Genomic DNA, 22,269 nt, shown 5'->3' with positions numbered 1-22,269 from the left:
ATTTGGGATCCACAGTTTTTGAACGAGAGGAAATTCAAGGGAAAAAAAAATGTTTGGAGGATGCATTAAACCCATAGATTTCTTCTTTTAATCTGGGAATACAATGTCAATATTGGAAACCTCACCTGAAGTTTCTTATTTCCCCTCATTGTAGCATTCTGTGGTTTTATTTATTTATTTATTTATTTATTTATTTATTTATTCATTTATTTATTTTGAGATGGAGTCTTGCTCTGTTGCCCAGGCTGGAGTGCAATGGCACGATCTCGGCGCACTGCAACCTCTATCTCCCAGGTTCAAGCGATTCTCCTGCCTCAGCCTCCCAAGTAGCTGGGATTACAGGCATGTGCCACCACGCCTGGCTAATTATTTTTGTATTTTAGTAGAGACAGGTTTTCACCATGTTGATCAGGCTGGTCTTGAACTTCTGACCTCAGGTGATCCAACCACTTCGGCCTCCCAAAATGCTGGGATTACAGGCGTGAGCCACCACGCCCAGCTAGTTTTAGCTACAGTGTCAGAAATAATATAATCAGTGTGTCCTGGAGCATCTGATTTTCCTCTAGGTCTGTGACATTTTTGATGCTTGTTAATTTCCTCTTTTCCTGAGAAATGTCATTTAAAAATTGGTTTGTCTTATGAAGCCACTTAATAAAATAATCTTTAAAATAAGAAAAATTGACTGGGTGCGGTGGCTCAAGGCTATAATCCCTGCATTTTGGGAGGCTGAAGCAGGCGAATTGCCTGAGGTCAGGAGTTGGAGACCAACCTGCCAACATGGTAAACTCTGTCTCTACTAAAAATACAAAAATTAGCTGGGCGTGGTGGCTCACGCCTGTAATCCCAGCTACTTGGGAGGCTGAGGCAGGAGAATTGCTTGAACCCAGGAGGCAGAAGTTGCAGTGAGCCGACATCGTACCACTGCACTCCAGCCTGGGCAGCAGAGCGAGATGCCATCTCAAAAAAAAAAAAAAAAAAAAAAAAGAAAGAAAGGAAAAGAAAAGAAAAGAAAAATTTCCCTCTATAATGAAAAACAAAAAACTCAAAGACATATTTCTGATTCATATCTCTTTAAAATACATTCCAAGCGCAGTGGCTCATGCCTGTAATCTCAGAAATGAAAATTGTGTGGCATTTTTGGTGGACTGCTCTCTCTTTATTTCCCACTGGTCCTAGGCTGGATTCCTAATGCGTGTGAGTAGGGACTCTGCATTTTACTAGCTGTGTGACTTTGGGTAAGTTCTTACACTCTGTGTCTCAGTTCCCTCATCTGTAAAATGAGAACAATACTAGTATCCAGGGATACGGGAAAGATAAAAAGAACACGTCAAGCACTTAGAGAAGAAAGTGCTCAACAGGTGTTAGCTATTATTATTCCACCCATGCAGCGGCTGCCTATTCGAGTACCCAAGACGGGCCACGCAGATACCACATCTCGACAATACAAGAGACTGCAGGACCCCACCCTGGCTGGCTCTGCGTCCCTCCTCAGGCAGAGTCATTTAGTACTTTTAACCACCTGCTGAGCCAACAATGAATCTTGTGTTTTAGCCCCCAACTGCCAGCAGAGCTTGCACACACTTGAGGCTGAGGGCCAAGTCAGAGGGTGCACTGTGGAACTAGCTCCACCACTCCAAGAGTGGGGGCGGGAGAGAGAAAATTGATTCAGGGAAGCTTTGGGTATGTGACCCAAAGTCCCAGGCATCCCTGACAGCTGGTCCTGAGAGGCGTAGGCAGGCACATGACTACATGGGCACACACGGACCCTCTTCTCCCCTCCAGTGCCCCTCAGGCATGCATCCATGCTCCTCTCCTTCCTCCTCCTCCCTCAACTTACTCCACCTGGCTGAGGTCTTTGCACTTGCTCAGCAACCTGCACAGTGACTCCACATGCTCCTGGCTGAGGCTGCAGCCCGTGAACCTGCTGGACGGAGATAGAGGGGACAAGCAGGGGATGGGGCGTTTGGCCACTGAGACCACCTCTACCCTGGCTAGTCCAGGGCACAGCCTCCGAGCTCCAGGTGGGTCTCCACTCAAGCTTGGACCCTCTGGAAGTGTACAGAATCCACTGCTGCCACCCCCACAGTAGATCCCACCCGGACCTGTGTTTCTTCATGCTGGGGCGAAACAAGTCCCTCTGCAGGGCTGTTCCACAGGAATGTTTTGTGCTAGGCAGTCTGTATACTGCTGTGGCCACCCAGGAGGCAGATCTACTGGTTCCCAACATCATCTAGTTGCCTGGGCACGGTTCAAGGGGGCTTACCCACAGCACACGCCTTCCTGCTCCTCACTGGATCTGAAGTGCAGGGTTGCATGGTGCAGAGACCTGGAGCAGACAGCACCTGGGTCAGACAGCTGCGGCCACAGCCTCAGGATGTCCCCACGAGGCCAGCACCCCTCCTCCAGAAGCCCAGTCTCTAGTTGGGTCCTACTGTCTTCATCCTACCCCCTCATACCCACCAGACTCCAGGCGCAACCCTTCAGGACTAGTCCTGGCTGTCCCAGGGGAATGCCCACCTGAGATCCACCTTTTCAACCCGTGGGCACAGGCTTAAGGTGTTGGCCAACAGGAAGGGGCTTTTCGGGGACAGTCCCGTCTGGCTCAGCCTGAAAAGGAAAGGGGGTAGATCCCAGCAAGATGAGTGGACAAGGAACCTGGCTAGGCTGGAGGGTAAGGAAAGGGAGGGTGGGGAGGGGTAGCAGCTCAGCAAGGCAATACGGAAGCAGGCAGGGGCTCAAGAGGCACAAATAGGGCTGAGGGTCAGGCAGATTTGGATTTGAGTCCCAGTTCTGCTTACTGGCTGTGTGACCTTGGACAAGTGACTTCACCCCTCTGAGCTTCAGTTTCCTTATCTGGAAATCAAGACTTGTCATGTATGACGCTCGAGGTATATGAGAATTTAATTACATCATGCAGGTGCGCTGCCGGGCATGGGACCTGGCTTGCTGCTATTATTACTATTGTTTTTACCTGCAAGCACACATTTCACAGGCGAGTCCTTGCTCACAGAGATTGGGAAGCTTCAGGCCCTTCGGACACAGTTTTTAAACCTTAGCGCTATTGAGATGTGGGGTCTGATAATTCCTGTTGTTGGGGGCTGTCCTGTGCCCTACAGGATGTTTAGCAGCATCCCAGATCTCTAACCATTGGATGCCAGTAGCAGCACCCCTCACCCACGGTCACAACCACCAAAAATATCTGCAGACATTTCCAAATGACCCCCAAGGGCGAAAATCACCCCCAGTTACAAACCACTGCCTTAGAGAAAGTGAGATGGGTCCACCTTGCTCTCAGAGGCAGCCTCAGCATGTCCATTTGCCTCACCCAGTAATTGCCCTATCAGCTTGTCTGTAAATTCCACTCTCAAGATCCACCCTGAGTCTACCCACTTCCATCCCATCCCAGCAATGATCAGCCCCCAGCATCGTTCAACCTGCTGCACACATCTCTTCCCATTCTCATTTCCACTCATATCTCCCAATCCCTTCTCTACCCAGCACTCAGACTGAACTTTTGAAAACCCAAATGAGGACCAGGCACAGTGGCTCATGCCTGTAGTCTCAGCACTTTGGGAAGCCGAGGCGGGTGGATCACTTGAGGTCGGGAGTTTGAGACCAGCCTGGTCTGTCTCTACTAAAAATACAAAAATTAGCCGGGCATGATGGTGCACGCCTGTAATCCCAGCTACTTGGGAGGCTGAGGCACAAGAATTGCCTGAACCTGGGAGGCGGAGGTTGCAGTGAGCTGAGATTGCACCATTGTACTCCAGCCTGGGTGACAGAGTGAGACCCTGTCCCCACCCTCCCCCATGAAAAAGAAAGAAAACCCAAATTATTCCTCTCCCTTTCATGTTCCCAGAAACAAAAGTCTAAACTCTCCCCATGGGCGCCAGGCCCCGTGCGACCCAACCTGAGCCCATCTCTCTCTTCCTCCTCTCCTTGGACTGTCCCTGCCAGCCACTGTGCTCTTACTGCATTGGTTCTGCGCTGTTCCTGGAGCCCACCAAGCTTAATCATGCCTCAGGGCCTCACACATGCCGTTCCCTCTGCCTAGAATGCAGTTCCCTGCTCTTCACAAGGTGAGCTCTCTCTCTTCCTTTAGGTCCCAGCTCAGCATCCCTCCTCAGAGACATTCCCTGATGGCTTCTGCCATCAGCTAAATCACCTCTCCAGCCACTCTTCACCACATCCTGAGAAAATTCCCTTATAACTGGCTAAGTTCATCTTATTTGATTTTACTTTACTTATTTTTCAGCTCCCACTACTGTAAGATGAGCTGCAAGAAGATAAGGACATAGGCAACTTTTTCTGCCATGTCTCCAGCCCCTCACACAGTGCCTGGCCCACAGCAGGGGCACAAGCACTACAGGCTGAGTACTATAAAGTTTAAACCCTGGCAAGGGGTCAGGCTGACCACCCCACTCCAAAGGCAGACGAGGAGTTGGGGTGAAGCTGTGTGACTTACACAAAGAGAAGTTCCTCTCTGGTCTGAGGTTACCAACCTGTTCAATTTTAACCTGCCACCTTTTATGTCCAAAGGAGTCTTTTCTGACTCATTCTTTCCAGGGACGGGGGACTATTACAGGGTGCCATGGGGTGCTGTGAGCTGGGCTGTACTTGCCCCTGGAATGTGGTCACGTCTCCTCCCTCCCTCCCTCCCAGATAAAACCCAAGCATAAGCGAGATCCTGGAGGTGATGTGAGCCATCTTAGGCATTCCAGAGAGCCCCAGCCTTTGCACTGATGTTATTAACATTATGATTTACTTTCCTGTTGTATTTTTTCATCTCAGCTGCAGCTGCTTTCCCCACCGCTAGAAGAATGTTTAAAGTAAGAAAGTTATTTTTTTCTTTTTCTTCTAAAAAAGTTTTTTTTCTTTTTCTTTTCTTTTCTTTTTTGAGATGGAGTTTCACTCTTGTCGCCCAAGCTGGAGTGCAATGGTGCGATCTCGGCTCACTGCAACCTCCGCCTCCCAGGTTCAAGCAATTCTCCTGCCTCAGCCTCCCAAGTAGCTGGGATTACCAGCACCCACCACCACGCCTGGCTAATTTTTGTATTTTTAGTAGAGACGGGATTTCACCACATTGGCCAGGCTGGTCTCAAACTCCTGACCTCAGGTGATCCGCCTGCCTTGGCCTCCCAAAGTGCTGGGATTACAGGCATGAGCCACCGCACCCGGCCTAAATCCTTTTAAATTCTAACCAGTCTGAGCTGAAATTAGAAAATAGTTTTAATACTTTGGGGGATGCTGCCTAAATTCCCTTTTTGCAGAGTTTGATGGTGATCTTTCAAAAGCAGCATGTGATATATACAGGACCTACATCTGTACAGCCCCTTTGTACGAGTGGGTGACCTTCCCGTGGGTGGGGAGAAGTAGGACAGCTCATTTGTCAGAGATCTTCCATTTCTTAAGTTGATTTTAGAACAACTTATTTGAGTCCCAACCCTGGGGGAATGGGCGGGGAATATTAATCCCATTTGTCAGATGAGGAAACTGAGACGCAGAGGAGGCAAACGATAAACGATACCCCCTGAGGTTGACAAAGTATTAGGGTGGAACTGGAAGCAGATTTGAGTTCCCAGTTGTGCCGGGTAAAATGAGAAAACAGTCTAAGGAAAGAACGGAGCGGGTAGAGGGGGTTGGAGAGGGTAAAGGGGAGTTGAGGGGTTAGAGGGCAGGTACAGTTTTGCCATGGAGGAGCCTTAGGGACACGAGCACAAGGAACTGGGAAATAGGAAAAACTCTCGTCTTACTGCAGCAGGCTCAGCTGAGGGAGTCGAGGGAGGCAGTCCAGCAGAGTCTCCAGGCTCTGGTCACTCAGGAACTCGCAGGACAATCTGTGAAACCAAGCATGTGGATGAGGTGGGGGAACCTTCCAGGAAAGCGGGGAGCACGGCCTCACAGCCAGAGACTTCTGGAGATGGGACCTAACCAGGGTCACCTGAAACATTCTCTCCTAGCACTGGGTCCATGGGTTATCCGTGGGGCTGGAAGAAGAGGAAGGTCTTGTAAGTTTGGAAAATACGGGGTTAAGCCAAATTAAATGGTTTTGTTTGCTGCAGGGCTTCTCTGAGGCTGTGATAGGCTGCTGTGCATTATGAATTTCCAAGGAGCTACAGCAGACTTTTCCCTAAACTAAATGGACTAGCAGAATTAATTTTTGAGGGCCATGAAGGTCAGTGTTCTGCCAAACATGTTTGTTAGGAAAAGAATGTGGCTGGGCACGGTGGCTCATGCCTGTAATCCCAGCCCTTTGGGAGGCTGGGGTGGGTGGATCACCTGAGGTCAGGAGTTTGGGACCAGCCTGGGCAGCATGGCAAAATTCCACCTCTACTAAAAAAAATACAAAAAATTAGCCAGGCATGGTGGTGCACACCTGTAGTCCTAGCTACTCAGGAGGCTGAGGCATGGGAATCGCTTGAACCTGGGAGGCAGAGGTTGCAGTAAGCCAAGATCCACCACTGCACTCCAGCCTGAGTGACAGAGTGAGCCTCTGTCTCAAAAGAAAGAAGAGAAAGAAAGAAAGACAGAAAGAAAGAAGAAAGAAAGAAGATAAGAAAGAAAGAAAGAAGAAAGAAGGAAGGAAGGAAGGAAGGAAGGAAGGAAGGAAGGAAGGAAGGAAAGAAGGAAGGAAAGAAAGAAAGAAGAAGATAGAAAGATAGAAAGAAAGAAAGAAAGAAAGAAAGAAAGAAGAAAGAAAGAAAGAAAGAAAGAAAGAAGAAAAGAAATCAATGCTGCCTCAACCCAGATGAGTGGATATGACAATGGAAATTCAGCATACAACAGGTCAGCAAAGGAGACAGGGACTGGCTCGGGTCTCTAGTTGACCACTAACACCAGAGCAAAACAGCTCATCATTGTCCAGATAATTTGTCAGAACCCAGTGCATTCAGGAGAAACACCAGATACCCCGCCTTGCTGTCTCTGCTCTAGATGGAGGACCAGGACAACTCAAGACTCTGAGCGCCCTGGGGTTTACATACAGCCCCTTCCTGGGGGGCCTGGAGCCACTTCCCGACCCCCGCAGACCTCTACTATGTTCTCCTTCTGCCTTCTCCACCTTCCCCTTCCTCTCTTTCTGTTCCTTCATCCTCTGCAGGCTGCCCTCTCCCCTCTCCCGGGGCCTCCAAGAGCCTGGCCCATCTCCGCTGCTTTCTCCTCTGGCTGGTTGGAGGGAAGGCATGGAGTGCAGGGACCCCACATCAACTGGCTTGGTGAGCTGGGGGGCAGGGTAGGGCGGGAGGAGCAGTCTGTGGTCCTGGGGCTGGAAGCCTTATGTTGGAGCCTTTGCCAGGGCCCAGGCTGGAGGCCCAACTCTACCCTTTCTGCCCCAGGGACTGGGCATAGGCTGCTGAGGCACAGTCAGGACCGGGGCCTTCATTGAGGGGTGATCTTTCCAGAAACACCTCCCGTATAGCGTCCCACCAGACCCCAAATACACCATGGGTTCTCGTTGGCAAAGGAGGTGCTTACACCCTTCTTTTATTTATTTATTTATTTTCTAAGCAATGGAATCTTTACTCTTTACCACATCCCACATGGTATGCTCATATGTACACAGGCAAAGTGGACCTGCAGTGCTTGAATTCAGGGAGTGGGGATGGAGCCCCATTATCTATCTTCCCTGGCTTCCCCAGTGGAACCCCAGCACACAGTTGGTGAGTCACTGGACTTCAGCATTGAGTACCTTGATGACTATTTATAACAATAATCCTGCAAGTGATCACAGTACTCTACAGTTGGTAAAGTGCTTTTCATATTCACTATTGCACTTTCTCGAACCACAGGTGACAGAGGGGACCCTGAAACTCCCACCTGTGCTCAAACCGCCCAGCACTGCCAGTGGGCTTTATTTATTTATTTGTTTATTATTTTGAGATGGAGTCTTGCTCTGTTGCCCAGGCTGTATTTATTCTTTTGAGATGGAGTCTTGCTCTGTTGCCCAGGCTGGAGTACAATGGCACGATCTCAGCTTACCATAATCTCTGCCTTCCGGGTTCAAGCGAGTCTCCTGCCTCAGCCTCCCAAGTAGCTGGGATTACAGGTGTGCAACACCATGCCCAGCTAATTTTTGTATTTTTAGCAGAGACGGGGTTTCACTATGTTGGCCAGGCTAGTCTCGAACTCCTGACCTCATGATCCACCCACCTTGGCCTCCCAAAGGGCTGGGATTACAGGTGTGAGCCACTGTGCCAGACCCCCAGTGGGCTTTTTATATGAAGCTTCCTCTGCAGATGATTTGTCTTGGCCAGAAGAGCCTGCATCCCAGTCTCCTTGTGTTCCCAGGATGTGGCCCAGTGCTTGGTATACAATAGGTACTTAACAGTCAAATCATGTAAGAGTGCTTTTTGTAGCACTGACTGCAGTGCTACACAAAATAAAACACAATACCTAGAAGCAGTTTGGATCTCAATCTAGACCAAGCTTGTCCAGCCCACATGGCCTGCTGCATGCATCCCAGGATGGCTTTGAATACGGTCTAACAAAAATTCGTAAACTTTCTTAAAACACTATGAGATTTTTTTTGGTGTTTAAAAAAAATTTTTTTTTTAGCACATCAGCTATCACTAGTGTTAGTGTATTTTATGTGTGGCCCAAGACAATTCTTTTTCTTCTTCCAATGTGGCCCAGGGAAGCCAAAAGATTGGACACCCCTGATCTAGACTCTAGAAGGGTATGGTGGAATAACTTGCAGCTCATCCCATACTGTGGCAATTTAGTATTAAAAGGCATCAGTATACACTCTGTGACAACAGGTAAGAGACAATCAGGGACCACTGACCATTGGATGACTTTAAGAAATTATCATTAATAGGGTAGGTCTGGGCCAGGCGCAGTGGCGCACGCCTGTAATCCCAACACTTTGGGAGGCTGAGGTAGGTGGATCACTTGTGGTCAGGAGTTCAAGACCAGCCTGGCCAACATGATGAAACCCTGTCTCTACTAAAAATACAAAAATTAGCCAGGCGTGATGGCAGGTGCCTGTAATCCCAGCTACTCAGGAGGCTGAGGCAGGAGAATCGCTTGAACCCAGGAGGCAGAGTTGGCAGCAAGCCGAGATCGCGCCATTGCACTCCAGCCTGGGCAACAAGAGCAAAACTCTGTCTCAGAAAAAAAAAAAAATAGTGTAGGTCTGATAATGGTTTTATGGTTATGTGTTTGAACCTGGAGAAGGACATGGGAAGGCCACACTCCAGGGGGTCAAACTGGATTATCTGGTTGGAAGGACTGGAAGGGCATTTGAGATGGGGCTGGAAAGCAAGAAAAAAGATTGAAGCAAAATGGAAAACACAGATGCTATGAAAACACAGTGCATGAAACTGTAGAATGCAGCTAGCTGATTATGGCAAACAGATAGAAACTGAATATGCAAATAGACAATGAGTAGATGGTCCTGTGGACACATGACAACATGGGTTTGATGAGAGAAGAGGTTGTTTAGGTGAGGCAGGTTTTGTCTTGGATTTCTTTATTTTAAGGTAATTACTGTAACAGAATCACCACAATGATAATAAAAGGAAAGGCTGACCATCCACTGTGCAGATGAGGAAGCTGAGGCCCGGGGAGTTAAAGCCCTTTTGAGCCAAGAGTCCTGATTCCAGGTCCAGTCTCTGGTCCCAGACCCAGGTGTTCTGGGGTGAGTGAGGTGATAACCCCACGGAGACAGGGGGTGCCTTGAGGAAGGGCTTTCAGAAGTGCTACGCTCCAGCCATGGAGGCAGGTCCAAGTGAGGGCCCGGGTGAGGCTCCAGGGGTGGGGTTGGAGGTAGACAGGGCCCCCGGGTACCCTGAGTTGAGTGGATGGTGCAGGTGAAGGCTTCCCCAGATCAGCACAGCATCTCCCAGTGGGAGACATGTGCTGCCTAAGGCTGGGGGCTGCCGAGAGACAGCCAAGTTTCTACCAAAGGCCAGGGGACTCTTGTGGGGCAGGGCTGGTGGCAAGAAACCAAGAAAGACTCACCTGGCTTCTAACCAGGAAGCCCCCTCCCAGGTCACTGGGCAGATCCCCACATGGTGCCCTCTGGGGCTGTGTCTTCGTTACTTACTGGAGTTCCAGGGGTCCTGGGCACTCCTTCAGAGTGGCACAGAGGTGGGTGAGGCTTGGGGGCTCCAGAGGACACTCACTGAGGCTGCAAAGGGGCAATGGGCAGGGCAGGGAATCAGAGAAAGCCCAGGGTCCCTGGCTAGCCCCAGGGGCTCTCTCCTTCTCCTATCATTCCTCACTCTAAGTAGGAGGCCACAGGCCCCTTCCCCTGTGGGGCACTCGCTACCCTCCCGAGTCTCCCCTGCAGCCCCCATTCCTCCTGCCCTGACAGCAACAGTGCAGGACCCTGAGTTCCCAGCTGCCCTTGTCAGTGACTCCCCAAGTCCTCCCCACCGCCCCCTCCAGAGCCAGGCCACCATCCTCATTTACCTTGACCATTGAACACCCTCTGGGCTTCCACTCTTGCCTCCCTGCAATCCCTCTCCACCCCGCAAGTGTCTCACATTTTAACACTGCAAATCTGACCAGGCCTCTCCCTGTTACCCTCTGTGGCTCCCCATTGCCCTGGGGCTAAAAGTGAAATTGAAATGTCCTTCCCAGGGCCTCACTTGCCTCCACTTTCCTGGAGGCCTGGAGAGAGGTGGGGCCAAGTCAGTGTCTCACAGCCTCTCATGGCAGAGCTTGCAGATGGGGAGTGCATTTGTGGGGAGAGAGGCCAACCCCTTTCTTTCTGGAAAATGGGTGTTCCCTAGAGCAGGTGGAGACCCCAGGCAGAGAGTGGCTGAGCTGCTCTGTTTGCTTCACAGAAATGTGGAATCTTCTCTCCAAGGAGAATGAGGGGCATGGGCCAGCTGAGCTGCCCCTCAGGGGCCAGAGCCCCCCCCCCCCCACTCCCGCACCCCTCACACCCACCACTCTTTCTTTTCCTCTTCTCTTAAACTCCCTCTCTTCCCTCTATCCCAATCCCCAGCCCTAGCCCCTGCCAGCTCTGACCCCTCTGATGCCTCATCCCTGTTGTGGTTACCCCCAAACGAGAAGTGCTGGGACAGTACCGGAGGCTCCTGGGTATGCAGCGCCGGCGGAACCCCAAGAACTTGGCTCCAGCTGGGAAGTCTGGTGAAGATCCAGTGGTCCATATATCCCTAGCAGGGGGATCATTTAGAAAGGAGAGTTCAGATCACCCCATGGACTCCCAGCCCAGCCCATATACCCCTAGGAGGGGGATCGTTTAGAAAGGAAAGCTCAGATCACCCACATTGGACTCCCAGACTTGGAAAGTCAGGGCTGGAAGGCATCTCAGAGACAATGAAGTCACTCGATCCTAGCTCAGTCCCTCATTGTTCAGATGGGAAAACTGAGGCTCAGGGAAGGGAAGCCCGAGTTAGAAAAGCCAGCAGCTTGCTCCTGTCCAGGTGAGCAGGCAGGAGGATGCAAGACAGAGCCTCTCTGACCATTGCTTGGCATCACGTGACTTCTGCCTCCCTGTACGACAGTTCTTTGGGCTTCAAGAACCTGGGGGTTCCCCAGAAACAGAGATCCTATCCTGGGAAGCAAGACCACCGAGGCTTGAGCCACCCCTGGTTCCTGACAGCCCACCTGTATGGCAGTGCCTTTTCTTGACACATTAGCTGTGAATTCTGTCTGCCCAGCCAGCTGCACCTGGGTCCACCCTATCCTCTGCCACTGTTCCCAGCTGAGGCCAAGAGGCCTGATCCCACTAGAGGGCAGCCGGGAACATCATGAAGAGCTAAACTAGTATTGGTTGTTTACTGCGAAGACATGGAAAATTTTTTTTCAGAGCACCAACGGCCCCTGCCTTCAGAGCATGAAAGGGCAGTGACATGTATGAAGGGGTGAGTCTACAAAATTCCCCGAAAGGCAAAAGCACAAATGTTCTCCTGTCTCCTCCCACAATCTGCTGCAATCTGCTGGCACCTGCTCTGCTCTGGTACCTCTCCCAACCACATCCCTCCCTTCCTCCCATCTGCATTGCCTCCTTCCAAGGGGAAAACAGGACAGTCGATTACTGACAATTTACAGGGCAGTTGGGGGGTGGGGGCGGTGGTTACTGAAGTGGTGATTAAACCTAGTATGCCAGACCTGGGTGGTTTAACTGAAGACTGAGTAGTCAGCATGGGTCTGGGAGTGGGGGACCTGCAGCAGATGGGGACCAGAGTGGGAGGGGACTCCCCCACCCCGAGCATTCCCTTCTCACCTGCCTGTCTTGTCCCCTCTCAGGAGGATGTGTTGGCTCTCAAAGCTGGAAGCAAAGAGGAGGCAGCAGTTTGAAAATGGGAAAAGACCAGCTTCCCTGGTAGTGGCAAGAATCCAGACTGGTCAGGGCAAGGAGGGCCTGGGGTGGCCTGCTTTCTCAGTAAACAAAAAACAGATCAAGCAACAATTACACGTATCAAGGCATGTGCAAAACACACCACTGACATTTCTCATTTGATTTCACAATGAACAATGAGGTAAGAAATTCTTCTTTGTTGGTGTTTCAAAGAAAGGGTCTCGCTCTATTGCCCAGGCTGGAGTGCAGTGGTGCAGTCATGGCTCACTGCAGCCTCAACCTTCCCCAGGCTCAACTGATCCTACCGCCTCAGCCTCCCAAGTAGCCGGGATTACAGGCATGCCCCATGATGACTGTCTAATTTTTGTATTTTTTGTAGAGATGGAGTTTTGCCATGTTGAGCAGGCTGGTCTCAAACTCCTGGGCTCAAACGATCCTCCTGCCTTAGCGTCCCAAAGTGCTGGAATTACAGATGTGAGCCATTGTGCCTGACATTTTTTTTTCTCCGAGACAGAGTTTTACTCTTTTGCCCAGGCTAGAGTGCAGTGGTATGATCACAACTCACTGCAGCTTCGATCTCCTGGGCCTAAGCAATCCTCTCACCTCAGCCTCCCAAGTAGGTGCATGCCATCATGCTTGGCTAATTTTAAAAGTTTCTATAGAGGTGGGGGTGGGTCTCACTATGTTGTCCAGGCTGGTCTCAAACTCCTAGGATCAAGTGATCCTCCTACCTTGGCCTCCCAAAATGCTGGGATTACAGGGGTGAGCCATAGTGCTTGGCCCCCAGATTTCTTAAAAGTCTCTGAGGACAATCCAAAGAATGAGTGAAGCAGAGTCAGTGAACTCTCTAATGGTGGATTTGGAGAAATTTGAGCATCTGTGAGGCCATACTTATTCATTCATTGGATCATTCATTCATTCAGTGCACACCCATCACATGCTCTCTGGATCTGGCACTGCCCAAGGTGCTAAGGATGATAGTTCGGCATGAACTTGATGGATGAGGGGCTCACGTGGGAGCAGACGGTCTGTGGGATGGGGGAAAGAGGCAGGGCTGGGGGCGGAGAGGCACGCTCACCTGATGTCTAAGTGGAAGAGCCACTGCAGAGTGGAGAAGCACCGAGCCAAACCCAACACAGCATCCAGGGACAAACCGTTCTCACTGAGGCTGGAGATCACAGAAGTGGCACAATGCAGGTCACTCAGGACCCAAATACATCCTCTTTGTGGTCAGGGCACAGGGCAGGGGAGGGCTCCCTGGTCCCAGATGACAGAACCCACTGAACCCAAGATGGTCAGAGAGCGCCCCTTTCAAGTCCTCCTGGTGCAGATGGGGAAACGGAGTCCCAGAGAGAAGCAAGGTCTTGCCCAAGGTTATGAGACATGTTGGTGACAGAGCTGAGATGGGAACCCAGTGGATCCCTCGGTTTGTGATGGATCTGAGGAGTGCTTTCTGGCTGGAGCTGGGCCTCATTTTCTCCACCTGATAAGGGAGGGGTGGTGCCCAGTACAAAAAGGAAAATGTGGGGTCTCTTGTTCAGAAAGCAGGAACAAAGCGTCTCCTTTCTTTCAGGGTCTCCTGTCAACTTGTCATTGTTTTCTATTTACTATTTAATGCTGCACTCCCCTCCCACAGGGACACGGGTAGGGCGAGTGTGGACCCTCACAGCACCAGGTCACGAGTCCAGAGTAATAAGGTCACATGAGGATGTGCTAAAACCTCCAGTCTTCATGTAATTTGCCTGCAATTGTTAGACCTTCCTTCCTTCCCAGGTGCAGGCCCTGAACAGGAACCACGGCAACTCCCTTCCTTCCCAGCATTGCACAAAAAGAGGGTGTGAGCAGGGGATCCTTAGGCCACAGCACTCATTCCAGAGATTGTAGCCACCAACAGAGGCCACGCCTGCAATTTATGTATTTACTGACTGGGAACCAGGAGCTCAGAGAGGGGATGTAACTTGCCCAAAGTCACACAGCAAAGCGTGTGTCACAGAGCCAGCCTGGAATATAGTACCTGTGACCTCTTCCCGGGGCTCCTCTGGCTTTGGCCCAGAAGAGCTTGGGAGGAGGGAGCACTCTGTGAGCCAAAAGGACCGAGGGCACTTAGGGACCAAGAACTCTGGTACATTGCAGGCAAACTTTGGGGATTGCTCCCACACACTCTCTGCCAGGTACTCAGGGCTCCTTGGCAGCCCTGGGTACCCTGCTTGAATGTCCTCTCTGGTACAAACCCTCCCTGCCTACCCTGACCATACCCCAGCTAACAGCCCCAGCCCCTTCTGGCACCCCAGGGCCAGAACAACAGCTGCCAGCCGTTAGTCATACTTCGCACCCACACCTGCCCTCCCCAGGGTGGCCTCAGAAAGCCTGTTCAGAGCTGCAGAGACAGGTTCCAGAAGTGAAACCTTGAATCAGAAGTGGGATTATTGAGTCACAGACTCTCTGAGTAAGAATCATCTATTAGTTAGTCTTCACCGAGCACTTACATTGTGTTAGGGGCAATTTTCATGCATTTTCTGATTTAATCTTTACAGTAACCCCAGGAAGGATGGGGATGGGACAGAGAACACTCCCCCTACTCCCCCCCACCCCCGCGTCCCACCCCAGCCTCAGAGGCTCTGCCTAGCGGGTTACTCACTTCAAGGACTGCAGAGCTCCCAGCCCTGGGAGCAGCTGAGCCAGCTGGGTTGCACCTTCATCCCCCAGAGCATTGCCTGAGAAGCTGGGGTGGGGAGAAGGGAGGGGAGAACATCAGCAGGTGGGGAGTGGGTTGCTGGCAGCATGGTCCCTGCATTCCAGTTACTCAACTTCCTGAAACTGGACACAGCCCCGGGCTGCCAGGCCAGATCTCAGCAGATCTTGCATGGGCAGCTGTTGTCTCCCCCAGGTTCTTATTCTGAGGTTCATGGACCTCTGGGGGACCAGGGGTGAGCCTCCAAGTGTGTCAGACATGGGGGATCTGTATTTTGGGAGGAAGAGTCACAACTTTCACCAGATTCTCCAAGGGGTTTCTGATTTCAGCAGGGAAAGAACAGTTGATCTAAATCTTAAAAACCAAACACAAACAAAACACTAACTCACTGTAATTGGCCCCACCCACCCACTTCCAACGTACAAACCACTCACTCGAGGTGGAGGTGACCGAGGTGGCAGCTTCCTCCCAGAGCCTTGCAGAGCTGCTCTAAGTGCTTTGCTTGGAGGCCACAATGTGTCAGCCTGCCCAGGGGCAAAACCACAGCCCTGCGTGTCCCGCTGAACAGAGGCGGGAAGGAGCCGCTTTCCCACCCCCCCGACACAGAGGCAGAAAAAGAGGCTTGCAGGAGAGGAGGGACTGGGATGCATGTGGCACCCAGACAGATGGACAAAGAGGGACTAACACACCCCACACCCATAGGATGTCACATATAGGCAGAGGGTGGGCAGAGACACAGACAGAAGGAAACCAAGACACGGAGAGATTCAGAGAGAGAGCAGATCAGAGGAAGACAGATAAGACTGAAATAACAGATAAATAAACTGATAAAACAGAAATATACAATGAGAGAGGGAAGAAATGAGAGAAAGAGGCAGAGGGACTTAGGGAGATTGGGACAGACACAGACCAAGAGAGAAGGCAGGAAGAGTGCTGGTGGGAGCCCCCACGCCCTGGCCCCAGGATCGTGAGAGAAGGAGCTCAGTGCTCCCCTTCACCTCTTTTCAGAGTCCCCACAACCCCTCAGCTGCTGGGGGTCAGGGAGCTAAGGGGAGTGGGGTCCCCTGGGCTTGGGAAGGTGGTTGAGGGGGCTGCCTTGTGAGTCCTGTCTGTGGTGGGTTGGGCAGGGGAGGTAGGAGGTAGGGAAGCCAGGCCATGACTCCTGGACATAGCGGGTCAGGTGTCCTTCAGGGAGCACGTGGGGCCTGGGCACAGGTTTGGGAGCAGGCTCTGAGCAGGGGAAGGGAAGGGGCTGGAATCACACACAGGGCTGGAGGCCATCACTGTACCTCATCCTTCGGGAGCTCAGAGGCAGCTCAGAGGGCATCTGGAGCATGAGGCTGTCAAGAAATGCAACCCTGGAGGGACATCACCAAGGTCAGGCTGAGCAAAGGCCATGTCCGCCATCTCCAGAATCCATCCTCAGCCTGGCCTTCCACCACTGAGCCCTATACTCCACCTAGAGCCAATCAGACCTTGGTGCCAATTTGGCATCTCCACTTCCTGGTTGTGTGACCCTGGGCAAATCACAGCCTCTCACTGGGAGACTGCATGTGAACAGCCTTAGTTTGGTGCTTGGTGCATACATGGCAAGTGCTCAATTAACCTTGACTGCTATTATCATTCATCTCATCCTCCTCCGCATCTGTGCTTCAGAGAGGTCAGCCCCAGCTCGAATCGAGCCTTCAGTAGTTCGGACTCTACAGAAGAGATTGTGGGTCGGCTTCAGGAGCGAAGAGCTGAGTCTCCGCCCATGTGCTGGGCTGGGGCAATCAGGGACCCTAATGGGTCCTTGTGCGAAAGGGATCCAGAAGTTCCGATCAAGACCAGAGCTACAGACCAGACAATCCCCTGGGTTCAGGCTGGAGGGCTCCAGTCTCCCAGCATCCCCCTCCAGCTACCCAACTCCCACCCTGGCATGCTGTCTATTTCCTACACACTGGGGCTCCTTTCAGGCACCAAGAGAGGCGGAGGTGGTCTGGCTTTGGACCCTCCCGCTTTGGGGCTGCATCCTTTGCCAAGCCTGCTCAATTCCCGCTCTTCAGTGAATTTGTCCAGGTCACTGTGGCAGTTCACTGGTACTGCCCAGCTGTGGAGGGCAGAGAGGGGAATGTCCCTGACTGAGCGTGGAGTTGGGGTGAAATTGGGCCCTACCTCTCCTGGGGCCCCTCCTGTTCCTCTGGCTCCTGGGCAAACATGAAGACCACAGTTTTGTGCTGCAGGCTGTGAAAAGAAAAGAGGGGTGAGGAAGCAAGAGGTCATTGGCTCCCTGTTACTATTTCTTTTTGAGACAGAATCTCACTCTGTTGCCCAAGCTGGTGTGCAGTGGTGCAATCATGATTCACTGAAGCCTCCACCTCCTTGGCTGAAGCAATCCTCCCAGTTCAGCCTCCCGAGTAGCTGGGATTACAGGCTTGTGCCATCAGGCCCAGCTAATTAAAAAAAAAAAAAAAGTATGTAGAGACAGAGTCTATGTTGTCTAGTCTGGTCTCGAACTTCTGGGCTCAAGTGATCCTCCCACCTTGGCTTCCCAAAGTGCTGGGATGATAGGTGTAAGCCACTGTGGCTGGCCTGTCACTTTTTACCCTTGGCCCGGGAGGACCTCTCAAGTGCTAGCCCCCTGCCTCCAGCTGTAGCCACTTCCTCTGACTCCCCTCTGACTTCCTCTGAGGGCTGAAATCTTTCTACCACAGATATTTCACAAATGTATCTATTGCCTAAATAAGCCCCATTTCCTGGCAAGTCTTAAAAGAAAACAAATTATGTGCTCTCTCTTTTAGCCCCAGGCTGAACCCCCATCCCTCTGCTAGTCAGGGTTCTGTCTGTACTCAAAGTATGTGTGGATTACCCCTGGTAACCTTTGGAGTAGGTCCGTCGAACCTTCCTTTTTCTAGTGCAATAATTTGTGTCTTACAAAAATGGGATTAAATTGTAGATTCTCTTTTTAAACATTAGTTATTTAAGGGCCAGAAGAAGGGGTGACAAATAATTATTGATACTTGATCATTATTGATGGGAACAGATTATACCATGCTGTCTCGCTCTCTCTCTCTCTCTTTTTTTTTTTTTTTAATTTGAGATGGAGTCTCGCTCTGTCTCCCAGGCTGGAGTGCAGTTGCGTAATCTCGACTCACTGCAACCTGTCTCCCAGGTTCCAGCAATTCTTCTGCCTCAGCCTCTCGAATAGCTGGAGTTACGGGTGCACGCTACCATGCCCGGCTAGTTTTTGTATTTTTAGTAGAGATGGGGTTTCACCCTGTTGGCCAGGCTGGTCTTGAACTCCTGACCTCAGGTGATCCACCTGCCTCAGCCTCCCAAAGTGCTGGGATTACAGCATGAGCCACAGCACCTGGCCCAGATTATACCATTCTTTCTGCCATTGCGTATCTTGAAAAGCTTTATTATAATCTTTTATAATCTTTTAAGATGATGACTTAAAATTTTTATGTTTGGCCTGGTGCAGTGGTTCATACCTATAATCCTTGCTCTTTGGGAGGCCAGGGCAGGAGGATTATGTGAGCTCAGGAATTTGAGAACAGTCTTGTCAATATAGCAAGACCCTGTCTCTACAAAAAATAAAAAAAATTGCCAGGCACAGTGACTCATGACTGTAATCCCGGCACTTTGGGAGACTGAGAGAGATGGATTGCTGAGCCCAGGATTTGGAGGTTACAGTGAGCTATGATTGTGTCACTACACTCCAGCCTTGGTAACAGAGCAAGATCCTGTCTCCAAAGAAATTTCTTTATGTTTACTTAATAACCCCCTGTCACCCTCCATATTAAAACTGCAACTATATTATCATTTATTTTCCTGGTTCCACTGAGTTCTCTCTGGAAGTAACTTAGTTTAACTAATATCCCTCGGTTAAACATTCCAGTTATTTTCATTTTTTTTCCTATTATAACCAGAGTCTATGTTGTCTAGTCTGGTCTCGAACTTCTGGGCTCAAGGTGTAGGTGAACTTCCCTACAGCTGAATGTGTTTGCACAATCATGATAATTTATTTAGTGTAAGTTCCTGGGAGTGAACAGGGCATCGCTCGGAATGCACTAGGGACCCTTTATTGAATCATCATATACAGTGAACCGAGGTCCCCTCATCTATCTTTTGGTTGAATCGGCTTCCCTCTCCTCCCTTGAGGGGTGTTTAAAGCAGGGACCACCCTACTCGTTTGAGAATGAGGCTTTCCTCCAAGTGGGAACTGAGGTGACATTAATCAGCATCCGTCCTCACCTCCCCATACTCAACAGCGAGACTTACAGAAATTGGATTGGGTTCCCTAGTGGCAGAGCCTGGGTCTGTGAATGGGGTAGGGGGTCACATGTCGCTTGTCAGTTGTGCAAGTCATGGACTGACAATCTGCTCTCAGGAGAAACAGTCAGGGACTGAGGGAAGCCAAACGGAGCGGGTCCTTGGCCTGGTCTCCAGGGAGCTTTGGCCCACTGGAGAGTTTGGGCTGGAGACTTGTGCCCTCTGCCCTGTCATTGGCCACTCCAGGTTAGGGGAAAGCGGAGGTTGTACCCTCCCAGGCATCTCTGACTCTTATCTGCCAAGGGTAATTCTCCAGAGGTATAAACTGTGAGCAGCCTATATCCGCAGCAGCTAGGAAGAGGGGTGCCGGCTGTAACGGGGTCTGGGTGGGACAGCAGCAGCATCTTCTGCCGGTCCCAAGGCTTGGGCCCAGAAGGAGTTCCAAGGGTTTTAGAGAGAGCATGATGGGGGTTGGGTACTGTGGTCTGGGGGAGCTCCCACCTGATATGCAGTTCTGCCAGGGTCCAGCATGCACTCACGGCCCTCAGCACACAATGCACCCCGGCCAGAGAAAGCCCGTTGTCGCTGAGGCTGTGGAGAGCAGAAGGCAGCTGTTGGCATGCGGCTGAGGTCCCCAGCCCCAGCCAGCTCTAGCCCCTCCTCGTGGCTCAGCAGCTTGCTGGCTGTCACTCCTGGATGTCCTGGGTCCCTTGCCAGGGGATCTCAAAGGATTCTGGTGCATGTGAGTGAGCCAAGAAATGCACGATACCCCCACCCCACTCAGAGAATAAAGTTGTCCAGCTTGACAGCAAGAACTCAGTGTTTTTACCTCTCTGATCTCCAGTTTCCTCATCTGTAAAATAACCACCATTTTCTGAGCCCTGACTGTACCAGACTCTGTACAAAAGGCTTTGTACATATATGGTTTCATGTCATCCCATTTTACAGAGGGGGAAACTGAGACCCAGAGACATTCAATTACTTTCCCGGGGTCACAAAGCTACTAAGTGACAGAGCCAGGATTGAAATCCAAAGCTGAGGCCCCAAACCACTGCTACCCAATCTCAACTCTCCCCAATCCCAACCCACACTTGATCTAAGACCCCCAAGACACCCCCACCCAAACATCACCCCCACCTCACGCAACACCACAGCACACCCAGCAGCCTAATAGCCTTCCTTTCCATCTCACCACTCCTTACACCAACAGTGTATCCCCACAGGAACACACCACTCCCTACCCCAGCACCCTAGCATGACACCTCCCCATTGCAAAACCCCACCCCACCCTACTCCAGGGCTGCTACAAAGATGAATTGGAATGCAAGCCACTGATGTACAATAAACGCATTTTATACATGTAAGGGTGCTGGATGATTGGACTAAGAGAGTGGCTCATGCCAGAAGTGAAGGCAAGGCATGGTCGAACCATCTTGACTCTGCTGGAGTTGGGAGGAAGCAGGGGTGGCAGTGGATCAGCACCCTTACTGCTGATTGTGAACACAGGGGCCACCTGGGGCTCTACAGGGCCTTCCCTGGTACCCAGCGGTGGGGTGGACAACTCACTCCAGCTTCCTGGTGATGTGCAGCTGGGATGCAGCCTCTGCCATCAGCCGACAGCCTTCGTCTTCCAGCTGGTTCCCTGAGAGGCTGAGACAGAGGGGCCCAATGCGCGTACTGTGGGGCTGGAGTCCTCCCTCAGTCCCCATCACTTACTCTTTTTTTGCTGACTTTTGTCAAAGCCTCACTCTCAGGAATGAACCTTGATAATAACTGAAATCAACAGACTGCATACCACATGCCTGGCAACATCTTCGGTGCTTCTGTGACTTTTGGCCTATTTCGTCCTCATGGTGCGGATGATGTAGGCACTGTAATTATCCTCACCTTACTGATGACTAAACTGAAGTGCAGAGTAGTTAAGGCACCTGCTCGAGGGTGAACCTGGATCTGAACCCAGGCAGCCTGCCTTCGAGGTCCCACCCTCAACTCTTCCTTTATGCTGCAAGCTACATAACGACTTTTTGTGATAAACTTCATGATTATGGGGGCATCTGACCTAGTCTGGGAGTTGGGGATGGCTTCTTTGATGCTTAAGGTACTTGCTGAAAGAACTAGAAGGAGTTCAGTAGGTAAAAGGCGGGGAGAGATGGAGGAAGGGTGGTCCTGGTGGTAGAAGCAGTACATTCAAAGGTCCTGTGGCATAACCCATACAAGGACCTGAAAGAGAGCCAGTGTGTCTGCATTGGAGATTGAGTGGAAGGATGGGGTCAGATGGGGTTTGGGAGGCTGGGGGCAGGCTTCTGGACCACCTGGGAGTTTAGAATGTGGGCTTTATGCTGAGCAGTGGGAAGGAGTGAAGGGGGCAGGCATCAGTGAAATGTAATCTACTCTCTGCAGGTGGAAGTGGCCAGGGTGAAAGCAGGGAAGCCAGCAAGGAGGGCAAGGCGAGGGGGTCATCCAGGTGAGAGATGAGGGTGGGTTGGACTAGAAAGGTGGAGGAAAAGAGGATAGTTTTGAGCACTACCAGTAGGTCCATCTGGAGGGACTAAATGTGGGAGAAGGGCAAGGGGGCTAGGAGGTGGCTGTGTAACCAGGCGTGTGATGCAGCTGTTTCTGCAGGTGCCGGCACTCGGGGAGGGGCATGCTCAGTGCTGGTGAGGCAGGTAGAAGTGTGTGAGCTTGTTAAAAAACCACCTTCGGCCGGGCGTGGTGGCTCACGCCTGTAATCCCAGCACTTCAGGAGCCAGAGGCGGGCGGATCACAAGGTCAGGAGATGGAAACCATCCCGGCTAACATAGTGAAACTCCGTCTCTACTAAAAATACAAAAACAGATTAGCTGGGCGTGGTGGCGGGTGCCTGTAGTCCCAGCTACTTGGGAGGCTGAGGCAGGAGAATGGTGTGAACCGAGGAGGTAGAGCTTGCAGTGAGCCGAGATTGCACCACTGCACTCCAGCCTGGGCAACAGAGCAAGACTCCATCTCAAAAACAAAAAAACAAAATTAAAAAAAACCCTAATTCCATCCTGGTTCTCCCAATGGGACGAGG

The 22,269-nt window shown here is 51.2% G+C and overlaps 1 protein-coding gene across 10 annotated transcripts in view; it reads right to left on the bottom strand.

The window, feature by feature from the left end:
• The window catches only part of NLRC5 (NLR family CARD domain containing 5), a 93,107-nt gene that overhangs the window by 25,221 nt on the left and 45,617 nt on the right, over nucleotides 1-22,269 (bottom strand). For 6 of the 10 annotated variants that reach the window (XM_007993407.3, XM_007993406.3, XM_007993400.3 and 3 more), the window contains 14 exons: nucleotides 20,787-20,870; nucleotides 19,722-19,811; nucleotides 17,121-17,189; nucleotides 16,256-16,324; nucleotides 15,401-15,490; nucleotides 14,913-14,996; nucleotides 13,353-13,442; nucleotides 12,200-12,244; nucleotides 11,037-11,126; nucleotides 10,046-10,129; nucleotides 5,754-5,837; nucleotides 2,518-2,607; nucleotides 2,264-2,326; nucleotides 1,838-1,924 (listed from right to left, as the gene is read on the bottom strand). In XM_007993407.3, coding sequence (XP_007991598.3) covers nucleotides 1,838-1,924; nucleotides 2,264-2,326; nucleotides 2,518-2,607; nucleotides 5,754-5,837; nucleotides 10,046-10,129; nucleotides 11,037-11,126; nucleotides 12,200-12,244; nucleotides 13,353-13,442; nucleotides 14,913-14,996; nucleotides 15,401-15,490; nucleotides 16,256-16,324; nucleotides 17,121-17,189; nucleotides 19,722-19,811; nucleotides 20,787-20,870 — 1,119 coding nt within the window. The remainder of the gene's footprint in view (nucleotides 1-1,837; nucleotides 1,925-2,263; nucleotides 2,327-2,517; nucleotides 2,608-5,753; nucleotides 5,838-10,045; nucleotides 10,130-11,036; nucleotides 11,127-12,199; nucleotides 12,245-13,352; nucleotides 13,443-14,912; nucleotides 14,997-15,400; nucleotides 15,491-16,255; nucleotides 16,325-17,120; nucleotides 17,190-19,721; nucleotides 19,812-20,786; nucleotides 20,871-22,269) is intronic. The other 4 variants (XM_007993402.3, XM_007993404.3, XR_005243907.2 and 1 more) reach the window with 3 other exon arrangements.

Source organism: Chlorocebus sabaeus, chromosome 5 (genome assembly GCF_047675955.1).
Source record: "Chlorocebus sabaeus isolate Y175 chromosome 5, mChlSab1.0.hap1, whole genome shotgun sequence".
Taxonomy (NCBI): Eukaryota; Metazoa; Chordata; class Mammalia; order Primates; family Cercopithecidae; genus Chlorocebus; species Chlorocebus sabaeus.
This window is presented reverse-complemented; position numbering and strand designations above follow the sequence as displayed.